The sequence below is a fragment of the Salvelinus alpinus genome, chromosome 6 (genome assembly GCF_045679555.1).
Source record: "Salvelinus alpinus chromosome 6, SLU_Salpinus.1, whole genome shotgun sequence".
Taxonomy (NCBI): Eukaryota; Metazoa; Chordata; class Actinopteri; order Salmoniformes; family Salmonidae; genus Salvelinus; species Salvelinus alpinus.
In genome coordinates this window covers 13,395,930-13,416,068 of record NC_092091.1, presented here as the reverse complement: position 1 = coordinate 13,416,068, position 20,139 = coordinate 13,395,930, and the positions used below count along the sequence as shown (strand labels likewise).

The following is a 20,139-nucleotide window of genomic DNA, read 5'->3' as shown; positions in this document are numbered from 1 at the left end:
CCTTTATTTTTTTGAGCAGTGTATATATATACACACAAAGTGCATTCAGAAAATATTCAGACGCAAATTTGTTTACAGTATTTCTCCTTTGCCAAGATAATCCAACCACCTGACAGGTGTAGCATATCAAGAAGATGATTAAACAGCATGATCATTCCACAGGTGCACCTTTTGCTGGAGACAATAAAAGGTCTCTCTAAAATGTGCAGTTTTGTCACATAACACAATGACACAGATGTCTCAAGTTGAGGGAGTGTGCAATTGGCATGCTGACTGCAGGAACATCCACCAGAGCTGTTGCCAGAAAATGTTATGTTAATTGCTTTACAATAAGCTGCCTCCAACGTCGTTTTAGAGAATTTGACAGGACGTCCAACCGGCCTCACTCGTCAGTCCAAGAGGACTGGGGAGGTATTGATGAGGTACTGTGGAGGTATTGATGAGGTACTGGGGAGGTGCTGGGGAGGTTTTTGGGAAGGGTACGTCAAACATGGCTATAGTTCCAGTAGAGCACTGGTTCTCAATCCTGGTCCTGGGGACCTAAAGGGGTGAACATTTATGTTTTTGCCCTAACACTACACAGCTGATTCAAATGATCAACTCATCAAAAGGCTTTGATGATTTGAATCAGGTGTGTAGTGCTAGGGCAAAAACACAAATGTTCTCCCCTTTGTGTCCCCAGGACCAGGATTGAGAACCACTGCAGTAGAGGATTAGGGGGAAATGGACTCACCCATCGGAGACGATCCCCTCAGCAATCTCACAGACCAGGACAAAGAGGAGGATGAAGGTGAGGAGCCAGCGCAGGTTGTGACCAGGGAAGTGCAGCCAGGTGCTGTGGTGGATGTGCACCTTGGAGCTCTGGCTGCCCCAGCCTTACAGCACACAGCAAACACAACAACAACACAGGAAACAGGAAGTTAACCTCAGAGAACAGTGTGGCATACGTCTGATGTCAACAATAACAACACAGGAAACAGGAAGTTAACCTCAGAGAACAGCGTGATGTCAGTCTGATGTCAACAATAACAACACAGTAAACAGGAAGTTAACCTCAGAGAACAGTGTGACGTCTGTCTGATGTCAACAATAACAACACAGGAAGTTAACCTCAAAGAACAGTGTGACGTCTTTCTGATGTCAACAATAACACAGGAAACAGGAAGTTAACCTCAGAGAACAGTGTGACGCCTGACTAACGTAGCTTCCCTCACTTCTTTATCTGATCTGATGAGAGATAGCAGTGCTTAGTTTCAGCCAGATCCTGCCGGAACAGGGGAACCCCTCAATTTTGTAATGCTTCGTTGCGAAACCCATTTGGCAAGTGTCAGTACCTCTCTAGGTATGAAAATGTATTTTCACCGTTTGCAATGTAAAAATTATAATAAAATCTGAGTTAATTCAAGTTGCCTCCTCTGTAATTCTCCTGCCCCCACATCATGTGAAAACGTGCCCGATATTATAATAATTGATTTGTGTTGGGCTGGCCCAGGTTTATGATTTGCTCAAACCTGTATAGACCAATGCGTGGCCATTGCTGTGGTGAGAGTGAAACGCGTGCCTGTATCTCTTACAGAACTCCCTTTCTATTATCCCTCTACCTCTCTCTGCTCTGATAAACATGAGCCTGCAACTCTCATCTGTCCAGCATTGCACTTAAAGTCAAATCAAATGTAATTTGTCACATGCACCGACTACAAGAGATGTAGACGTTAACGTGAAATGCTTACTCACAAGCCCTTAACCAACAATGCAGAAAAGATTTACTAAATAAACCAAAGTAAAAAATGTAATAAAAAGTAACACAATAAAATGACAATAACAAACAAGGGGGGTCAATGTAAATAGTCCGGGTGACCATTTGATTAATTGTTCAGCAGTCTTATGACTAGGGGATAGAAGCTGTAAAGGAGCCTTTTGGACCTAGACTTGGCTCTCCGGTAGTCTTTGACAATTTTTTGGGCCCTCCTCTGACATCGCCTAGTATATAGGTCCCGGATGGCAGGAAGCTTGCCCCAGTGATGTACGGGGCTGTACGCACTACCCTCTGCAGCGTCTTATGTTTGGACGCCAAGCAGTTGCATAACCAGGCGGTGACTCAACCGATCAGGATGCTCTCGATGGTGCAGCTGTAGAACTTTTTGAGGATCTGGGGACCCGTGCCAAATCTTTTCAGTCTACTGAGGGGGAAAATGTGTTGTCATGCCCTCTTTACAACTGTCTTGGTGTATTTGGACCATGATAGTTCGTTGGTGATGTAGACACACGCAACCCACTCCACTACAGCCCCGACAATGTTAATGGGGGCTGTTTGGCCCTCCTTTTCCTTTGTCTTGCTCACATTGGGGGAAACGTTGTTGTCCTGGCACCACATTGCCAGGTCTCTGACCTCCTCCCTATAGGCTGTCACATCGTTTGGCCCTCCTATCGTCGGGGATCAGGCCTACCACTTTTATGTCGTAATGATGGTGTTGGAGTCGTGCTTGGCCACGCAGTCGTTGGTGAACAGGGAGCACAGGAGGGGACTGAGCACGCACCCCTGAGGGACCCCAGTGTTGAGGATCAGTGTGACAGATGTTGTGTTGCCCACCCTTACCACCTGGGGGTGGCCCGTCAGGAAGTCCAGGATCCAGTTGCAGGGGTAAGTGTTTAGTCCCAGGGTCCTTAGCTTAGTGATGAGCTTTGAGGGCACTATGGTGTTGAATGCTGAGCTGTAGTCAATGAATAGCATTCTCACATACAGTAGGTGTTCCTTTTGTCCAGGTGGGAAAAGGCAGTGTGGAGTGTGATTGAGATTGCGTCATCTGTGGATCTGTTTGGGTGGTATGCGAATTGGAGTGGGTTTTAGGGTTTCCGGGATAATGGTGTTGATGTGAGCCATGGCCAGCCTTTCAACACTCTTCATGGCTACTGACGTGAGTGCTACAGGGTGGTAGTCATTTAGGGAGGTTACCTTTGTTTTCTTGGGCACAGGGACTATGTTTGAAAATGTCAGTGAAGTCACTTGCCAGTTGGTCCGCGCATGCTCTCAGTACACGTCCTGGTAATCCATCTGGCCCTGTGAACATTGACCTGTTTAAAGGTCTTGCTCACATCGGCTATGGATAGCGTGATCACACAGTCGTCCGGAAAAGCTGGTGCTCTCATGCATGCTTCAGTGTTGCTTGCCTCCAAGCGAGCATAAAAGGCATTTAGCTCGTCTGGTAGGCTTGCGTCACTGGGCAGCTCGCGGCTAGGTTTTCCTTTGTAGTGCTTAATAGTTTGCAAGCCCTGCCACATTTGACGAGCGTCAGAGCCGGTGTAGTAGGATTCAATCTTAGTCCTGTCTTGACACTTTGCCTGTTTGATGGTTTGTCTGAGGGCATAGCGGGATTTCTTATAAGTGTTGGGATTAGTGTCCCGCTCCTTGAAAGTGGCAGCTCTAGCCTTAAGCTCGGTGCGGATGTTGCCTCATGTCTTCTGGTTTGGATATGTACTGTGGGGACGATATCGTCGATGCACTTATTGATGAAGCCAGTGACTGAGGTGGTATACTCCTCAATGCCATTGGATGAATCCCGGAACATATTCCAGTCTGTGCTAGCAAAACAGTCCTGTAGCGTAGCATCCGCGTCATCTGACCACTTCCGAATTGAGTGAGTCACTGGTACTTCCTGCTTTAGCTTTTGCTTGTAAGCAAGAATCAGGAGGATAGAATTATGGTCAGATTTGCCAAATGGAGGGCGAGGGAGAGCTTTGTATGTGTCTCTGTGTGTGGTATAAAGGTGGTCTACAGTTTTTTTTTCTAAATGTATTTCCTCATAGAATCATAGGGAAGGGTGCTGGAGGTGCCACAGCATAAATTAAATCATTCAGAAATCTACACCAGGAATAGGTCTACAATTTAGCCACAGAGGATCAATAGCTTATTGTGTGTTTTGTGTGTTGCCCAATCACAAGGCATTCCTACCGTCGGGAACGCACCGTTTATCTGTCAGTGAACAACATGCAAAACAGGCTTTGGATTCTGCTGAAAAGAGAATACTAAACTGTTTGTAGGCTACCAAATATGTTATCAACTTCCAAATAGGCCTATTGAGCGAACGACATTGTTTGACAAAGTAAAACAAGGAAGATATAGGCTTTCGGCAGGAGCGCATTGGCCATCGCCGGTGAGTGAGCTGTGCATCATTGAGTGAGTCTGTGGAACTGGAACGTTATTTTAGGACTATAATTTCCTCCTTGTATTGTACAATAAGTGTGTCTTTTCCCAGACCCTAGGCTTAGAAAAATAATACATACGCAATGCTTTATTATAACCTCTTTCTTTTAATGCATTCTGGTACCTCAGTTCACTTTTTGTTCCGGCAGGTCCCAATTTACAAATTAAGCACTAGGAGAAAGTTGGACAGGTGGGAGTCAATTTCCACTAAGCATCCACAATAATATTATACATTTTACTTGTCTACAGCCGGGATTCAATCCAATCAAGCTTTTTCAGCTATGCACATTTTAAAGGCAATGTTTCGTGTTCACACATACCGCAATCACGGTAAACGCTGAACATGTCAGCTCAATCATAAATTACCTTCAAATGTCAAGTGTGCTATAAGGCGGATCTTCTGCTGATTAGATATAATCCTGGCCTCAAATAAAACACCTCAGACTACTGATTCACGTACAGGGACTGTGGTGGACACACACAATCCCTTTCAGGTGTATTCACTTCCAGACATTTGTTTAAAGCTGTAGATTCAATTCTGCTAACTCTCAGTCAAACCTTGAAAAGCTTAACAAGGAAGTTGTCCCTGTGAGTTATAGGAGTAGGACAAGATGAAAGGTCATAGGATCAGGACAAGATGAAAGGTCATAGGATCAGGACAAGATGAAAGGTCATAGGATCAGGACAAGATAAAAAGGTCATAGGATCAGGACAAGATGAAAGGTCATGGGATCAGGACAAGATGAAAGGTCATGGGAGTAGGACAAGATGAAAGGTCATGGGATCAGGACAAGATGAAAGGTCATGGGAGTAGGACAAGATGAAAGGTCATGGGATCAGGACAAGATGAAAGGTCATGGGATCAGGACAAGATGAAAGGTCATGGGAGTAGGACAAGATGAAAGGTCATGGGATCAGGACAAGATGAAAGGTCATGGGAGTAGGACAAGATGAAAGGTCATAGGATCAGGACAAGATGAAAGGTCATAGGATCAGGACAAGATAAAAGGTCATAGGAGCAGGACCAGATAAAAGGTAATCCGAGGGGAGTCAGTGGCAACCGGCCAAGTCTGTGAAGGCCTTCACTGTGAGGTGGGTCACCACAGTAACCTTGTCTGTAGCCTCCGGTGCCTGCAGCTAGGCTTGTCTAGACAGAAAGAGAACAACACTACCTTGCCTGAGACTTCCTGTGAGCCCCACAAGCTATTATAAAGTAAACTCGCACACCTTATGTGCTGCTATATGCATGGAGATTTTTTCTATCATCAGTAAAGGGACAGTGCAGTCAAAAATGTGATTGTGAAAATTATGATAATGCACTTCATGTAAAAACCGTTTGAAAAAAAACGCCTGAAGTTTTAGTTTGTTTGTCTGGGTGGAGTTTTTGGACATATAAGTTAATAGACCAATAACAAAAAGAGTTTTCCCTCCTCACTGCCAATAGCGGCTCGTTTTCAGGTTACACATCCCATCCATTAGGCTCCTCCGATTAGACCCCTCCCTCAGACCACTCCCAAGCAGTCCGAGCAAACTTCTTGCTTGAGGAATTGCATTGTGCTAAGAAGCTATTTTTGTTTCTTTTAGACCATTTTTTAAATTTAAAACAATCACAGTAAGGTACTTAACTGATATCCAGAAATCAGTTGATATTGAGATAAAAATGGCTGCACATAGGTGATCTAGATGTTTCCGACATTTAATGGATCTTATTTACCAATGTTTCGGTCAAACTACCATTAACGTAGAAAGACTATAGACCACCAGTGTGCTGGAATTTTCTTTTCATTACAGTAAGCTCCTAAACGATAACATCTAGGATTTTAGCTCAATGGACTAATGTGGTCTTGAGCCAGGCAGTAGCCGCCAGTTAGACATGTGGGCAAAACGTTGTTTACAGGTAATTTCAACCCACAAAAATCTATGTGATGACCTTGAATCAACATGGAAAATGAATTGGATTTGCAAAAAGTCATCAACGTAAGGGCATTTTTTTTTTTTTCACCCAAATTTGAACATAAATTCAATGACATGGTGAAATATTTAGCTGATTTCTTGTTGAATTCCCATTAGTTGACAAATCAAACAAATGTAAATCAGACTACACGTCTGTGCCCAGTGGGGTCATGCTTTTAAAGGACATGAATAGCTTATTTTGCTGTGCTTCTGGGTTATCACGCCTGGTACTAACTGACAAAATGCTAATTAAAATGATATAATAATCAAAGTGTCATGGGTTTCATTATCAACGCATCCAACTGCTGCCTCAAACAACATGTCTCTACCAATTACATTATGCTAATGCTGCCACTTTCCCTGTCGGGAGGTGAGTTAATCACTCACAGCAATGCAGGCACGCACACAAACACATAGACATGCCCGCCCGTGCGCCCACGCCAAGCAACGCCCACATACAAAGTGACACCTGCTCTGGTGAGTATACTCATTTACTATATAATTCTGTAGAAAATTGTAGTATACTGTAGGATACTATACTACACACTGTAGTATCCCCCGATCATGTGTAGTACCTAGTATAGAATGTTTTTGTATACCGTAGAATACTGTAGTAAATACTAAAGTATTATCCACAAAAAAACAATGTAGTAAATACTACAGACATTCTCCTGCAGGTTTTCTCAAGGAGAAAGTCCCCCACCTCTATCTCAAAGATAGGAAAAAAAACACTTTAGTAAATAATACAGTCTGAGAAAACAGTAACTATTAAAGTATACCACAGTCCCCCAAAATACTATAGTATACCATACTACAGTATGCAAAAACACTACAGTAATTAACATAGTAAATACTACTTTTTTCATTCCTGGGGGATACTGCAGTAAATACTACAGTATTCACGGTAGTGTTTTTGTGGACTTCAGTCCCTAAAAATACTACAGTGAATACTACAGTAAGGTCTGCAAAAACACTGCAGGAAATACTAGAGTATTCCTACCATAGTATACAGTCGTGGCCAAAAGTTTTGAGAATGACACAAATATTAATTTCCTCTAAAGTGTCTTTAGATATTTTTGTCAGATGTTACTATGGAATACTGAAGTATAATTACAAGCATTTCATAAGTATCAAAGGCTTTTATTGACAATTACACGAAGTTGACGCAAAAAGTCAATATTTGCAGTGTTGACCCTTCTTTTTCAAGACCTCTGCAATCCGTCCTGGCATGCTGTCAATTAACTTCTGGGCCACATCCTGACTGATGGCAGCCCATTCTTGCATAATCAATGCTTGGAGTTTGTCAGAATTTGTGGGTTTTTGTTTGTCCACCCGCCTCTTGAGGATTGACCACACGTTCTCAATGGGATTAAGGTCTAGGGAGTTTCCTGGCCATGGACCCAAAATATCTATGTTTTGTTCCCCGAGCCACTTAGTTATCACTTTTGCCTTATGGCAAGGTGCTCCATCATGCTGGAAAAGGCATTGTTCATCACCAAACTGTTGGCAGAAGTTGCTCTCGGAGGATATGTTGGTATCATTCTTTATTCATGGCTGTGTTCTTAGGCAAAATTGTGAGTGAGCCCACTCCCTTGGCTGAGAAGCAACCCCACACATGAATGGTCTCAGGATGCTTTACTGTTGGCATGACACAGGACTGATGGCAGCGCTCACCTTGTCTTCTCCGGACAAGTTTTTTTCCAAATGAGAGCCCAAGGCAAACCGGGCTCTCTAGAGAAGACAAGCTATGTGCACAAATCCAATTTTGATAAGCTCCCATATCTATTGGGTGAAATACCACAGTGTGCCATCACAGCAGCAGTTTTTGTGACCTGTTGCCACAAGAAAAGGGCAACCAGTGAAGAACAGACACCATTGTAAATACAACCTATGTTGATTTATTTTCCCTTTTGTACTGTAACTATTTGCACATCATTACAACACTGTATATAGACATAATATGACATTTGAAATGTCTTTATTATTTCTGTTTACTTGTAATTTTGTATTATTTATTTCACTTTTGTTTATTATCCATTTCACTTGCTTTGGCAATGTAAACATATGTTCCCCATGCCAATAAATCCACCTTAAATTGAATTGAATTGAGAGGGAGAGAGACAGAGAGAGAGTCAGAGAGAAACAGAGATCAGTTTGCTCCGTAGCCGTTCACCTCCACGGTGGTCCTTGTGAGTTTATGAGTTTAACATATAACCATTAGCATCAGTTTACACAGTAGTTCTCTCTCCTTCTCTATTGCTGTCTTTCTCTGTTTCTTGTCTCTCTCTTTCACTCTTTTTATCTCATCTACATTCTGAGCTAATTAGTTAATACGAGTCCTTATTAGTTTCAGGGTAAATCTTGTATGGCATGCACATCTCTTTCCCAGAGCCCAGAGTGGTTCACTGTAAAGGGAATAGGGTTCCTTTTCAGTTGTAATGGCCACCCTCCAACAGTGTGACAGGGACATAGTGAACTGGTCAGTCACACGCCGATGACACATAGCCAGGCACATTAGTGTCCTTTTAACAGCTGTCACAGGGACAAAACACCAGTCATGCAATGATAATGACACTGGAGGAATGCCTTAGCACATTGTAATAACTTTAACAACAGGGACAGGGGCACAGTGAACTTGTCATACATTGATGACACGAAGGTGGCCAGCCGGTTACACAGTGATTATGACACCAGTGGAAAGGGGGGGGGGGGGGGGGGGGGTAGCCAGGCAAAAGAGGATGGGAGGCGAGCAGGGATGTGTAACCCAACCCCTACAGTAGAAGAGGGTTCTAGCTCCTGCTGGTTGGGCCTAAATTCCACCAGAAAGGTCACATTGGTTTTTGTGAAGCACATGGAAGAGGCTCAATAATAATTGATTATCTTATTAATGAGTAAGGCTCAGTAATGATTGATTATCTTATTAGGGATTAAGGCTCAGTATTAATTGATTATCTTATTAATGAGTAAGGCTCAGTAATGATTGATTATCTTATTAGGGATTAAGGCTCAGTATTAATTGATTATCTTATTAATGAGTAAGGCTCAGTAATGATTGATTATCTTATTAATGAGTAAGGCTCAGTAATGATTGATTATCTTATTAGGGATTAAGGCTCAGTATTAATTGATTATCTTATTAATGAGTAAGGCTCAGTAATGATTGATTATCTTATTATGAAGTAAGGCTCAGTAATAATTGATGATCTTAGGGAGTAAGGCTCAGTAATGATTGATGATCTTAGGGAGTAAGGCTCAGTAATAATTTATTATCTTATTAGGGAGTAAGGCGCAGTAATAATTGATGATATTAGGGAGTAAGGCTCAGTAATAATTGACGATCTTATTAGGGAGTAAGGCTCAGTAATAATTGATGATCTTATTAGGGAGTAAGGCGCAGTAATAATTGATGATATTAGGGAGTAAGGCGCAGTAATAATTGATGATCTTAGGGATTAAGGCTCAGTAATAATTGACGATCTTATTAGGGATTAAGGCTCAGTAATAATTGATGATCTTATTAGGGAGTAAGGCGCAGTAATAATTGATGATCTTAGGGAGTAAGGCTCAGTAATAATTGATGATATTAGGGAGTAAGGCTCAGTAATAATTGATAATCTTATTAGGGAGTAAGGCGCAGTAATAATTGCTGATCTTAGGGAGTAAGGCTCAGTATTAATTGATGATCTTAGGGAGTAAGGCTCAGTATTAATTGATTATCTTAGGGAGTAAGGCTCAGTAATAATTGAGGGTCTTATTAGGGAGTAAGGCTCAGTAATAATTGATTATATTAGGGAGTAAGGCTCAGTATTAATTTATGATCTTATTAGGGAGTAAGGCGCAGTAATAATTGATGATCTTAGGGAGTAAGGCTCAGTAATAATTGATGATATTAGGGAGTAAGGCTCAGTAATAATTGATGATATTAGGGAGTAAGGCTCAGTAATAATTGATGATCTTAGGGAGTAAGGCTCAGTAATAATTGATGATATTAGGGAGTAAGGCTCAGTAATAATTGATGATCTTATTAGGGAGTAAGGCTCAGTAATAATTGATTATATTAGGGAGTAAGGCTCAGTAATAATTTATGATCTTAGGGAGTAAGGCTCAGTAATAATTGATGATCTTAGGGAGTAAGGCTCAGTAATAATTGATTATATTAGGGAGTAAGGCTCAGTAATAATTGATGATCTTAGGGAGTAAGGCTCAGTAATAATTGATGATCTTAGGGAACAATGCTCAGTAATACTTTATTATCTTATTAGGGAGTAAGGCTCAGTATTAATTGGTGGTCTTATTAGGGAGTAAGGCTCAGTAATAATTGATGATCTTATTAGGGAGTAAGGCGCAGTAATAATTCATTATCTTAGGGAGTAAGGCTCAGTAATAATTGATGATCTTATTAGGGAGTAAGGCGCAGTAATAATTGATGATCTTATTAGGGAGTAAGGCTCAGTAATAATTGCTGATCTTAGGGAGTAAGGTGCAGTAATAATTGATGATCTTAGGGAGTAAGGCTCAGTATTAATTGATGATCTTAGGGAGTAAGGCTCAGTAATAATTGATGGTCTTATTAGGGAGTAAGGCTCAGTATTAATTTATGATCTTATTAGGGAGTAAGGCTCACTAATAATTGATTATCTTAGGGAGAAAGGCTCAGTAATAATTGATGATCTTATTAGGGAGTAAGGCTCAGTAATAATTGATTATCTTAGGGAGTAAGGCTCAGTAATAATTGATGATCTTATTAGGGAGTAAGGCTCAGTAATAATTGATGATCTTAGGGAGTAAGGCTCAGTAATAATTGATGGTCTTATTAGGGAGTAAGGCTCAGTATTAATTTATGATCTTATTAGGGAGTAAGGCTCAGTAATAATTGATTATCTTAGGGAGAAAGGCTCAGTAATAATTGATGATCTTATTAGGGAGTAAGGCTCAGTAATAATTGATTATCTTAGGGAGTAAGGCTCAGTAATAATTGATGATCTTATTAGGGAGTAAGGCTCAGTAATAATTGATGATCTTAGGGAGTAAGGCTCAGTAATAATTGATGATCTTATTAGGGAGTAAGGCTCAGTAATAATTGATGATATTAGGGAGTAAGGCTCAGTAATAATTTATTATATTAGGGAGTAAGGCTCAGTAATAATTCATTATATTAGGGAGTAAGGCTCAGTATTAATTTATGATCTTAGGGAGTAAGGCTCAGTATTAATTGATGATCTTAGGGAGTAAGGCTCAGTATTAATTGATGATATTAGGGAGTAAGGCTCAGTAATAATTGCTGATCTTAGGGAGTAAGGCTCAGTAATAATTGATTATATTAGGGAGTAAGGCTCAGTAATAATTCATTATATTAGGGAGTAAGGCTCAGTATTAATTTATGATCTTAGGGAGTAAGGCTCAGTATTAATTGATGACCTTAGGGAGTAAGGCTCAGTAATAATTGATGATCTTATTAGGGAGTAAGGCGCAGTAATAATTGATGATCTTAGGGAGTAAGGCTCAGTAATAATTGATGATCTTATTAGGGAGTAAGGCGCAGTAATAATTGATGATCTTATTAGGGAGTAAGGCTCAGTAATAATTGAAGATCTTATTAGGGAGTAAGGCTCAGTAATAATTTATGATCTTATTAGGGAGTAAGGCTCAGTAATAATTGATGATCTTATTAGGGAGTAAGGCTCAGTAATAATTGATGATCTTATTAGGGAGTAAGGCGCAGTAATAATTGATGATCTTATTAGGGAGTAAGGCTCAGTAATAATTGCTGATCTTAGGGAGTAAGGCTCAGTATTAATTGATGATCTTAGGGAGTAAGGCTCAGTAATAATTGATGATCTTAGGGAGTAAGGCTCAGTAATAATTGAGGGTCTTATTAGGGAGTAAGGCTCAGTAATAATTGATTAGATTAGGGAGTAAGGCTCAGTATTAATTTATGATCTTATTAGGGAGTAAGGCTCAGTAATAATTGATGATCTTATTAGGGAGTAAGGCGCAGTAATAATTGATGATCTTAGGGAGTAAGGCTCAGTAATAATTGATGATCTTAGGGAACAATGCTCAGTAATACTTTATTATCTTATTAGGGAGTAAGGCTCAGTATTAATTGATGGTCTTATTAGGGAGTAAGGCTCAGTAATAATTGATGATCTTAGGGAGTAAGGCTCAGTATTAATTGATGATCTTAGGGAGTAAGGCTCAGTAATAATTGATGATCTTAGGGAGTAAGGCTCAGTAATAATTGATGGTCTTATTAGGGAGTAAGGCTCAGTAATAATTGATTATATTAGGGAGTAAGGATCAGTATTAATTTATGATCTTATTAGGGAGTAAGGCTCAGTAATAATTGATTATCTTAGGGAGAAAGGCTCAGTAATAATTGATGATCTTATTAGGGAGTAAGGCTCAGTAATAATTGATTATCTTAGGGAGTAAGGCTCAGTAATAATTGATGATCTTATTAGGGAGTAAGGCTCAGTAATAATTGATGATCTTAGGGAGTAAGGCTCAGTAATAATTGATGATCTTATTAGGGAGTAAGGCTCAGTAATAATTGATGATATTAGGGAGTAAGGCTCAGTAATAATTTATTATATTAGGGAGTAAGGCTCAGTAATAATTCATTATATTAGGGAGTAAGGCTCAGTATTAATTTATGATCTTAGGGAGTAAGGCTCAGTATTAATTGATGATCTTAGGGAGTAAGGCTCAGTATTAATTGATGATATTAGGGACTAAGGCTCAGTAATAATTGCTGATCTTAGGGAGTAAGGCTCAGTAATAATTGATTATATTAGGGAGTAAGGCTCAGTAATAATTCATTATATTAGGGAGTAAGGCTCAGTATTAATTTATGATCTTAGGGAGTAAGGCTCAGTATTAATTGATGACCTTAGGGAGTAAGGCTCAGTAATAATTGATGATCTTATTAGGGAGTAAGGCGCAGTAATAATTGATGGTCTTATTAGGGAGTAAGGCTCAGTAATAATTGATTATATTAGGGAGTAAGGCTCAGTATTAATTTATGATCTTATTAGGGAGTAAGGCTCAGTAATAATTGATTATCTTAGGGAGTAAGGCTCAGTATTAATTTATGATCTTATTAGGGAGTAAGGCTCAGTAATAATTGATTATCTTAGGGAGAAAGGCTCAGTAATAATTGATGATCTTATTAGGGAGTAAGGCTCAGTAATAATTGATTATCTTAGGGAGTAAGGCTCAGTAATAATTGATGATCTTATTAGGGAGTAAGGCTCAGTAATAATTGATGATCTTAGGGAGTAAGGCTCAGTAATAATTGATGATCTTATTAGGGAGTAAGGCTCAGTAATAATTGATGATATTAGGGAGTAAGGCTCAGTAATAATTTATTATATTAGGGAGTAAGGCTCAGTAATAATTCATTATATTAGGGAGTAAGGCTCAGTATTAATTTATGATCTTAGGGAGTAAGGCTCAGTATTAATTGATGATCTTAGGGAGTAAGGCTCAGTATTAATTGATGATATTAGGGAGTAAGGTTCAGTAATAATTGCTGATCTTAGGGAGTAAGGCTCAGTAATAATTGATTATATTAGGGAGTAAGGCTCAGTAATAATTCATTATATTAGGGAGTAAGGCTCAGTATTAATTTATGATCTTAGGGAGTAAGGCTCAGTATTAATTGATGACCTTAGGGAGTAAGGCTCAGTAATAATTGATGATCTTATTAGGGAGTAAGGCGCAGTAATAATTGATGATCTTAGGGAGTAAGGCTCAGTAATAATTGATGATCTTAGGGAACAATGCTCAGTAATACTTTATTATCTTATTAGGGAGTAAGGCTCAGTATTAATTGATGATCTTATTAGGGAGTAAGGCTCAGTAATAATTGATGATCTTATTAGGGAGTAAGGCTCAGTAATAATTTATGATCTTATTAGGGAGTAAGGTGCAGTAATAATTCATTATCTTAGGGAGTAAGGCTCAGTAATAATTGATGATCTTATTAGGGAGTAAGGCGCAGTAATAATTGATGATCTTATTAGGGAGTAAGGCTCAGTAATAATTGCTGATCTTAGGGAGTAAGGTGCAGTATTAATTGATGATCTTAGGGAGTAAGGCTCAGTATTAATTGATGATCTTATTAGGGAGTAAGGCTCAGTAATAATTGATGATCTTAGGGAGTAAGGCTCAGTAATAATTGATGGTCTTATTAGGGAGTAAGGCTCAGTAATAATTGATTATCTTAGGGAGTAAGGCTCAGTATTAATTTATGATCTTATTAGGGAGTAAGGCTCAGTAATAATTGATTATCTTAGGGAGAAAGGCTCAGTAATAATTGATGATCTTATTAGGGAGTAAGGCTCAGTAATAATTGATTATCTTAGGGAGTAAGGCTCAGTAATAATTGATGATCTTATTAGGGAGTAAGGCTCAGTAATAATTGATGATCTTAGGGAGTAAGGCTCAGTAATAATTGATGATCTTATTAGGGAGTAAGGCTCAGTAATAATTGATGATATTAGGGAGTAAGGCTCAGTAATAATTTATTATATTAGGGAGTAAGGCTCAGTAATAATTCATTATATTAGGGAGTAAGGCTCAGTATTAATTTATGATCTTAGGGAGTAAGGCTCAGTATTAATTGATGATCTTAGGGAGTAAGGCTCAGTATTAATTGATGATATTAGGGAGTAAGGCTCAGTAATAATTGCTGATCTTAGGGAGTAAGGCTCAGTAATAATTGATTATATTAGGGAGTAAGGCTCAGTAATAATTCATTATATTAGGGAGTAAGGCTCAGTATTAATTTATGATCTTAGGGAGTAAGGCTCAGTATTAATTGATGACCTTAGGGAGTAAGGCTCAGTAATAATTGATGATCTTATTAGGGAGTAAGGCGCAGTAATAATTGATGATCTTAGGGAGTAAGGCTCAGTAATAATTGATGATCTTAGGGAACAATGCTCAGTAATACTTTATTATCTTATTAGGGAGTAAGGCTCAGTATTAATTGATGATCTTATTAGGGAGTAAGGCTCAGTAATAATTGATGATCTTATTAGGGAGTAAGGCTCAGTAATAATTTATGATCTTATTAGGGAGTAAGGTGCAGTAATAATTCATTATCTTAGGGAGTAAGGCTCAGTAATAATTGATGATCTTATTAGGGAGTAAGGCGCAGTAATAATTGATGATCTTATTAGGGAGTAAGGCTCAGTAATAATTGCTGATCTTAGGGAGTAAGGTGCAGTATTAATTGATGATCTTAGGGAGTAAGGCTCAGTATTAATTGATGATCTTATTAGGGAGTAAGGCTCAGTAATAATTGATGATCTTAGGGAGTAAGGCTCAGTAATAATTGATGGTCTTATTAGGGAGTAAGGCTCAGTATTAATTGATGATCTTAGGGAGTAAGGCTCAGTAATAATTGATGGTCTTATTAGGGAGTAAGGCTCAGTAATAATTGATTATATTAGGGAGTAAGGCTCAGTATTAATTTATGATCTTATTAGGGAGTAAGGCTCAGTAATAATTGATGATCTTATTAGGGAGTAAGGCTCAGTAATAATTGATTATCTTAGGGAGTAAGGCTCAGTAATAATTGATGATCTTATTAGGGAGTAAGGCTCAGTAATAATTGATGATCTTAGGGAGTAAGGCTCAGTAATAATTGATGATCTTATTAGGGAGTAAGGCTCAGTAATAATTGATGATATTAGGGAGTAAGGCTCAGTAATAATTGATTATATTAGGGAGTAAGGCTCAGTAATAATTCATTATATTAGGGAGTAAGGCTCAGTAATAATTCATTATATTAGGGAGTAAGGCTCAGTAATAATTCATTATATTAGGGAGTAAGGCTCAGTAATAATTGATGATCTTATTAGGGAGTAAGGCTCAGTAATAATTGATGATCTTATTAGGGAGTAAGGCTCAGTAATAATTGATGATCTTAGGGAGTAAGGCTCAGTAATAATTGATGATCTTATTAGGGAGTAAGGCTCAGTAATAATTGATGATATTAGGGAGTAAGGCTCAGTAATAATTGATTATATTAGGGAGTAAGGCTCAGTAATAATTCATTATATTAGGGAGTAAGGCTCAGTAATAATTCATTATATTAGGGAGTAAGGCTCAGTATTAATTTATGATCTTAGGGAGTAAGGCTCAGTATTAATTGATGATCTTAGGGAGTAAGGCTCAGTATTAATTGATGATGTTAGGGAGTAAGGCTCAGTATTAATTGATGATATTAGGGAGTAAGGCTCAGTAATAATTGCTGATCTTAGGGAGTAAGGCTCAGTAATAATTGATTATATTAGGGAGTAAGGCTCAGTAATAATTCATTATATTAGGGAGTAAGGCTCAGTATTAATTTATAATCTTAGGGAGTAAGGCTCAGTATTAATTGATGATATTAGGGAGTAAGGCTCAGTAATAATTGATTATATTAGGGAGTAAGGCTCAGTAATAATTTATTATATTAGGGAGTAAGGCTCAGTAATAATTGATTATATTAGGGAGTAAGGCTCAGTAATAATTGATTATATTAGGGAGTAAGGCTCAGTAATAATTGATGATATTAGGGAGTAAGGCTCAGTAATAATTGATTATATTAGGGAGTAAGGCTCAGTAATAATTGATGATATTAGGGAGTAAGGCTCAGTAATACTTGATTATCTTAGGGAGTAAGCCTCGGTACACTTCCTCTGGCATATGTTGACAATATCTTCATAATTTTCATCCTCCTGATCATCACCACCAGTGATGAAAGTACATTTTTTGCAACAACAAAAAACGGAAATATTACATTTACATAATTACTCAGTACTTTGTTGAAGCAACTTTGGCAGAGATTACAGCCTTGAGTCTTCTTGGGTATGACACTACAAGCGTGGCATTTGAGGAGTTTTCCCCATTATTCTCTGCAGATCCTCTCAAGCTCTGTCAGGTTGGATGTGGAGTGTCGCTGCACAGCTATTTTCAGGTCTCTCCAGAGATGTTTGATCGGGTTCAAGTCCGGGCTCTGGCTGGGCCACACAAGAACATTCAGTGACTTGTCCCGAAGCCAGTCCTGCGTTGTCTTGTTTGGTTTTCTGAGGTCCTGAGCAGGTTTTCATCAAGTATCTCTCTGTACTTCGTTCCGTTAATCTTTTCCTCAATTCTGACTAGTCTCCCAATCCCTGCCACTGAAAAACATCCTCACAGCATGATGCTGCCACCACTATGCTTCACCATGGTGATGGTGACAGATTTCTTCCAGATGTGACGCTTGACATTCAGGCCAAAGAGTTCAATCTTGGTTTCATCAGACCAGAGAATCTTGTTTATCATGGTCTGAGAGTCCTTTAGGTGCCTTTTGGCAAACTCCAAGCGGGTTGTCATGTGCCTTTTACTGAGGAGTGGCTCACGTCTGGCCACTCTACCATAAAGGCCTGATTGGTGGAGTGCTGCAGAGATTGTTGTCCTTCTGGAAGTTTCTCCCATCTCCACAGAGGAGCTCTGTCAGAGTGACCATTGGGTTCTTGGTCACCTCCCTGACCAAGGCCAGCTCTAGGAAGAGTCTTGGTGGTTCCAAAATTCTTCCATTTAAAAATGATGGAGGCCACTATGTTCTTGGGGACCTTCAATGCTGCATATATTTTTGGTAGCCTTCCCCAGGGTACTACAATTGTGTCTCAGCTCTCTACAGACAATTCCTTTGACCTCATGGCTTGGTTTTTGCTCTGACATGCACTTTCAACTGTGGGAGCTTATATAGACAGGTGTGTGCCTTTCCAAATCATGTCCAATCTATTGAATTTACCACAGGTGGACTCCAATCAAGTTGTAGAAACATCTGAAGGATGATCAATGGAAACCGGATGCACCTGAGCTCAATTTCGAGTCTCATAGCAAAGGGTCTGAATACTGAATAATTTTTTTTTCATTTTGTCGTTATGGAGTATTGTGTGTAGATTGATAAGGAAAACATTTTATTTAATCCATTTTAGAATAAGGCTGTAATGTAACAAAATGTGGAAATAGGGAAGAAGTTTTAATACTTTCCAAATGTACTGTACATAATGTTTTTATCCACTACACCTAGACATTTTTATGTCTTTATGTCAGTATATTACAATATTATTCACAAGTCTCCATAACCACAAGTTCTTACATAAGCATTTACAAAGAGCTCAGACCTGGCACTGGACAGACTCAAACGTTAAGTTACAGAACCATGTAGCAGTTAAACTTGTACAATACTTCCAGTCACGGGTGAACAAAAATAACAAATTAAAAGCTTTACCACCCATGACTGTATTTGTTAGTGACAGAGAAATGGTTGTTGAATTTGTTCATTTTCAGTCCTCTGGACTTCACGAAGTGAGTTCCTCTTGTAGGCTAATATTATCATAAAAATGTAACTGTTTAAGACAATACATTACAAATATCAGAAGTCTTTCCTTTGATATCAATCAATGTACATGCAAAAACACAGATATTAAAAACAATCCTAAAAAGTCTAGCTGCAGTAGAGCATGCTGGGAAATATGATAACGATAGAGGTGGTTTTGATGGGAACGTTTTACTCTCCACAGAGTAAAACTGACATAATCACACTCTTACACTGGTTATTAACACCCACATTGGGGTTCTTTTACACCACTGAGTGCTAATTTAACACTTACAGAGTTCATTTAACTCCTGAATCAACACTAGAAATGTTATACTGAAAAATCAACACTAGGTAACGCTGGCCAATTTGCTGTGTGTGTGTCTATACTTTCCCGGTCATGTGATTGTTGTGTGTGTGATGGGGCCGGGGGGCTCTCACCTTGTGCGGACACTCACCAATGAAGAGGATGGGGAAAGTGATGAAGAGCAAGAAGATGTGCGGCACCACGTTGAGCGCGTCCAGGAAGCAGCCGTTGTTGAGGACGCCACGGTCCACGTTGTACGCCAACGAGTTGTTCTCGTTTCCACAGAATGCCAAGGACATGGTGGAACCGTGACTCTATGGAGGAACCCGACACAGGAACAGGAGGAGGAAGAAAGGGAGGACGAGGAGGAGAAAAAAGAGAAAAAATGAGAGAGAATCTCTCAGATCATGTTGTTCCTTTTTAGATGTATTTCCAGCAGCAGGTCTTGAGGTTAGAAGGTTAGAATGTGACCTCCTCTCTTTGTTCCTCTCGTCGCTCACATCCTCACTCCCAGATCCAGAAGGCAAGGAGGGAGATAGAGAGGTGGGAGCAGACAAAGGGCAGTCACAGTCCAGTTAGAGGGAGACAGCATCCCCCTCTCCGATCCTCTCCGGGTGTCTAAGAAGCAGCTTTGTCGGCAGAAAGCTTGCTGGTAATAAATTCCTACATTCTGGTCCCCAGTCTCCAACACACATCCTTTACACCAGCGTCTGCTCGCCGGCCGGCTTTGTCTGCTCGCTCTCTCATGCAAAACGCTGCACAGCTCTTCTGGAACACATAACACAGACAAAAGGACACAAAACACACACACTCACACACACCGACTAGATAGAGGGGAGCCCTTCCTCGATGCACCTGCTATTCCTATCTCTGTAAATAAGATTTCAGAGTCAACCTTGCAAGATGATACATAAGGCTGAATGTGAGACGGTTCGTCCCTAAAGAGCAGACGGCCTGCTAGAGGTGGCAAGGAGGGAGGGAGGGAGGGAGGGAGGGAGGGAGGGAGGGAGGGAGGGAGGGAGGGAGGGAGGGAGGGAGGGATGGTGAGAGAAATAGAAAGGGGTGAACAAGACACAGAGGAAAGAGAGAGGGGGGTGATCAAAGAAGAGGACGAGTGAGCATGAATGAAAAGAGAGAAGAGAGAGACACAGAGAGAAAGAGAGAGAGAGAGAGACACAGAGAGAGAGACACAGAGAGAGAGACACAGAGAGAGAGAGAGAGAGAGAGAGAGAGAGAGAGAGAGAGAGAGAGAGAGAAAGAGAGAGAGAGAGAGAGAGAGAGAGAGAGAGAGAGAGAGAGAGAGAGAGAGAGAGAGAG

At 39.7% G+C, this 20,139-nt stretch overlaps 1 protein-coding gene across 2 annotated transcripts in view; it reads right to left on the bottom strand.

Annotated features, from left to right (window-relative positions):
- The window catches only part of LOC139578184 (ATP-binding cassette sub-family C member 8-like), a 152,752-nt gene extending 132,962 nt beyond the window's left edge, over window positions 1-19,790 (bottom strand). For both annotated transcript variants that reach the window (XM_071405476.1, XM_071405477.1), the window contains exons 1-2: window positions 18,974-19,790; window positions 734-875 (exon numbers count right to left, since the gene is read on the bottom strand). In XM_071405476.1, coding sequence (XP_071261577.1) covers window positions 734-875; window positions 18,974-19,121 — 290 coding nt within the window. In that variant the 5' untranslated portion in view covers window positions 19,122-19,790. The remainder of the gene's footprint in view (window positions 1-733; window positions 876-18,973) is intronic.
- Between the last annotated feature and the right edge of the window lie 349 nt (window positions 19,791-20,139).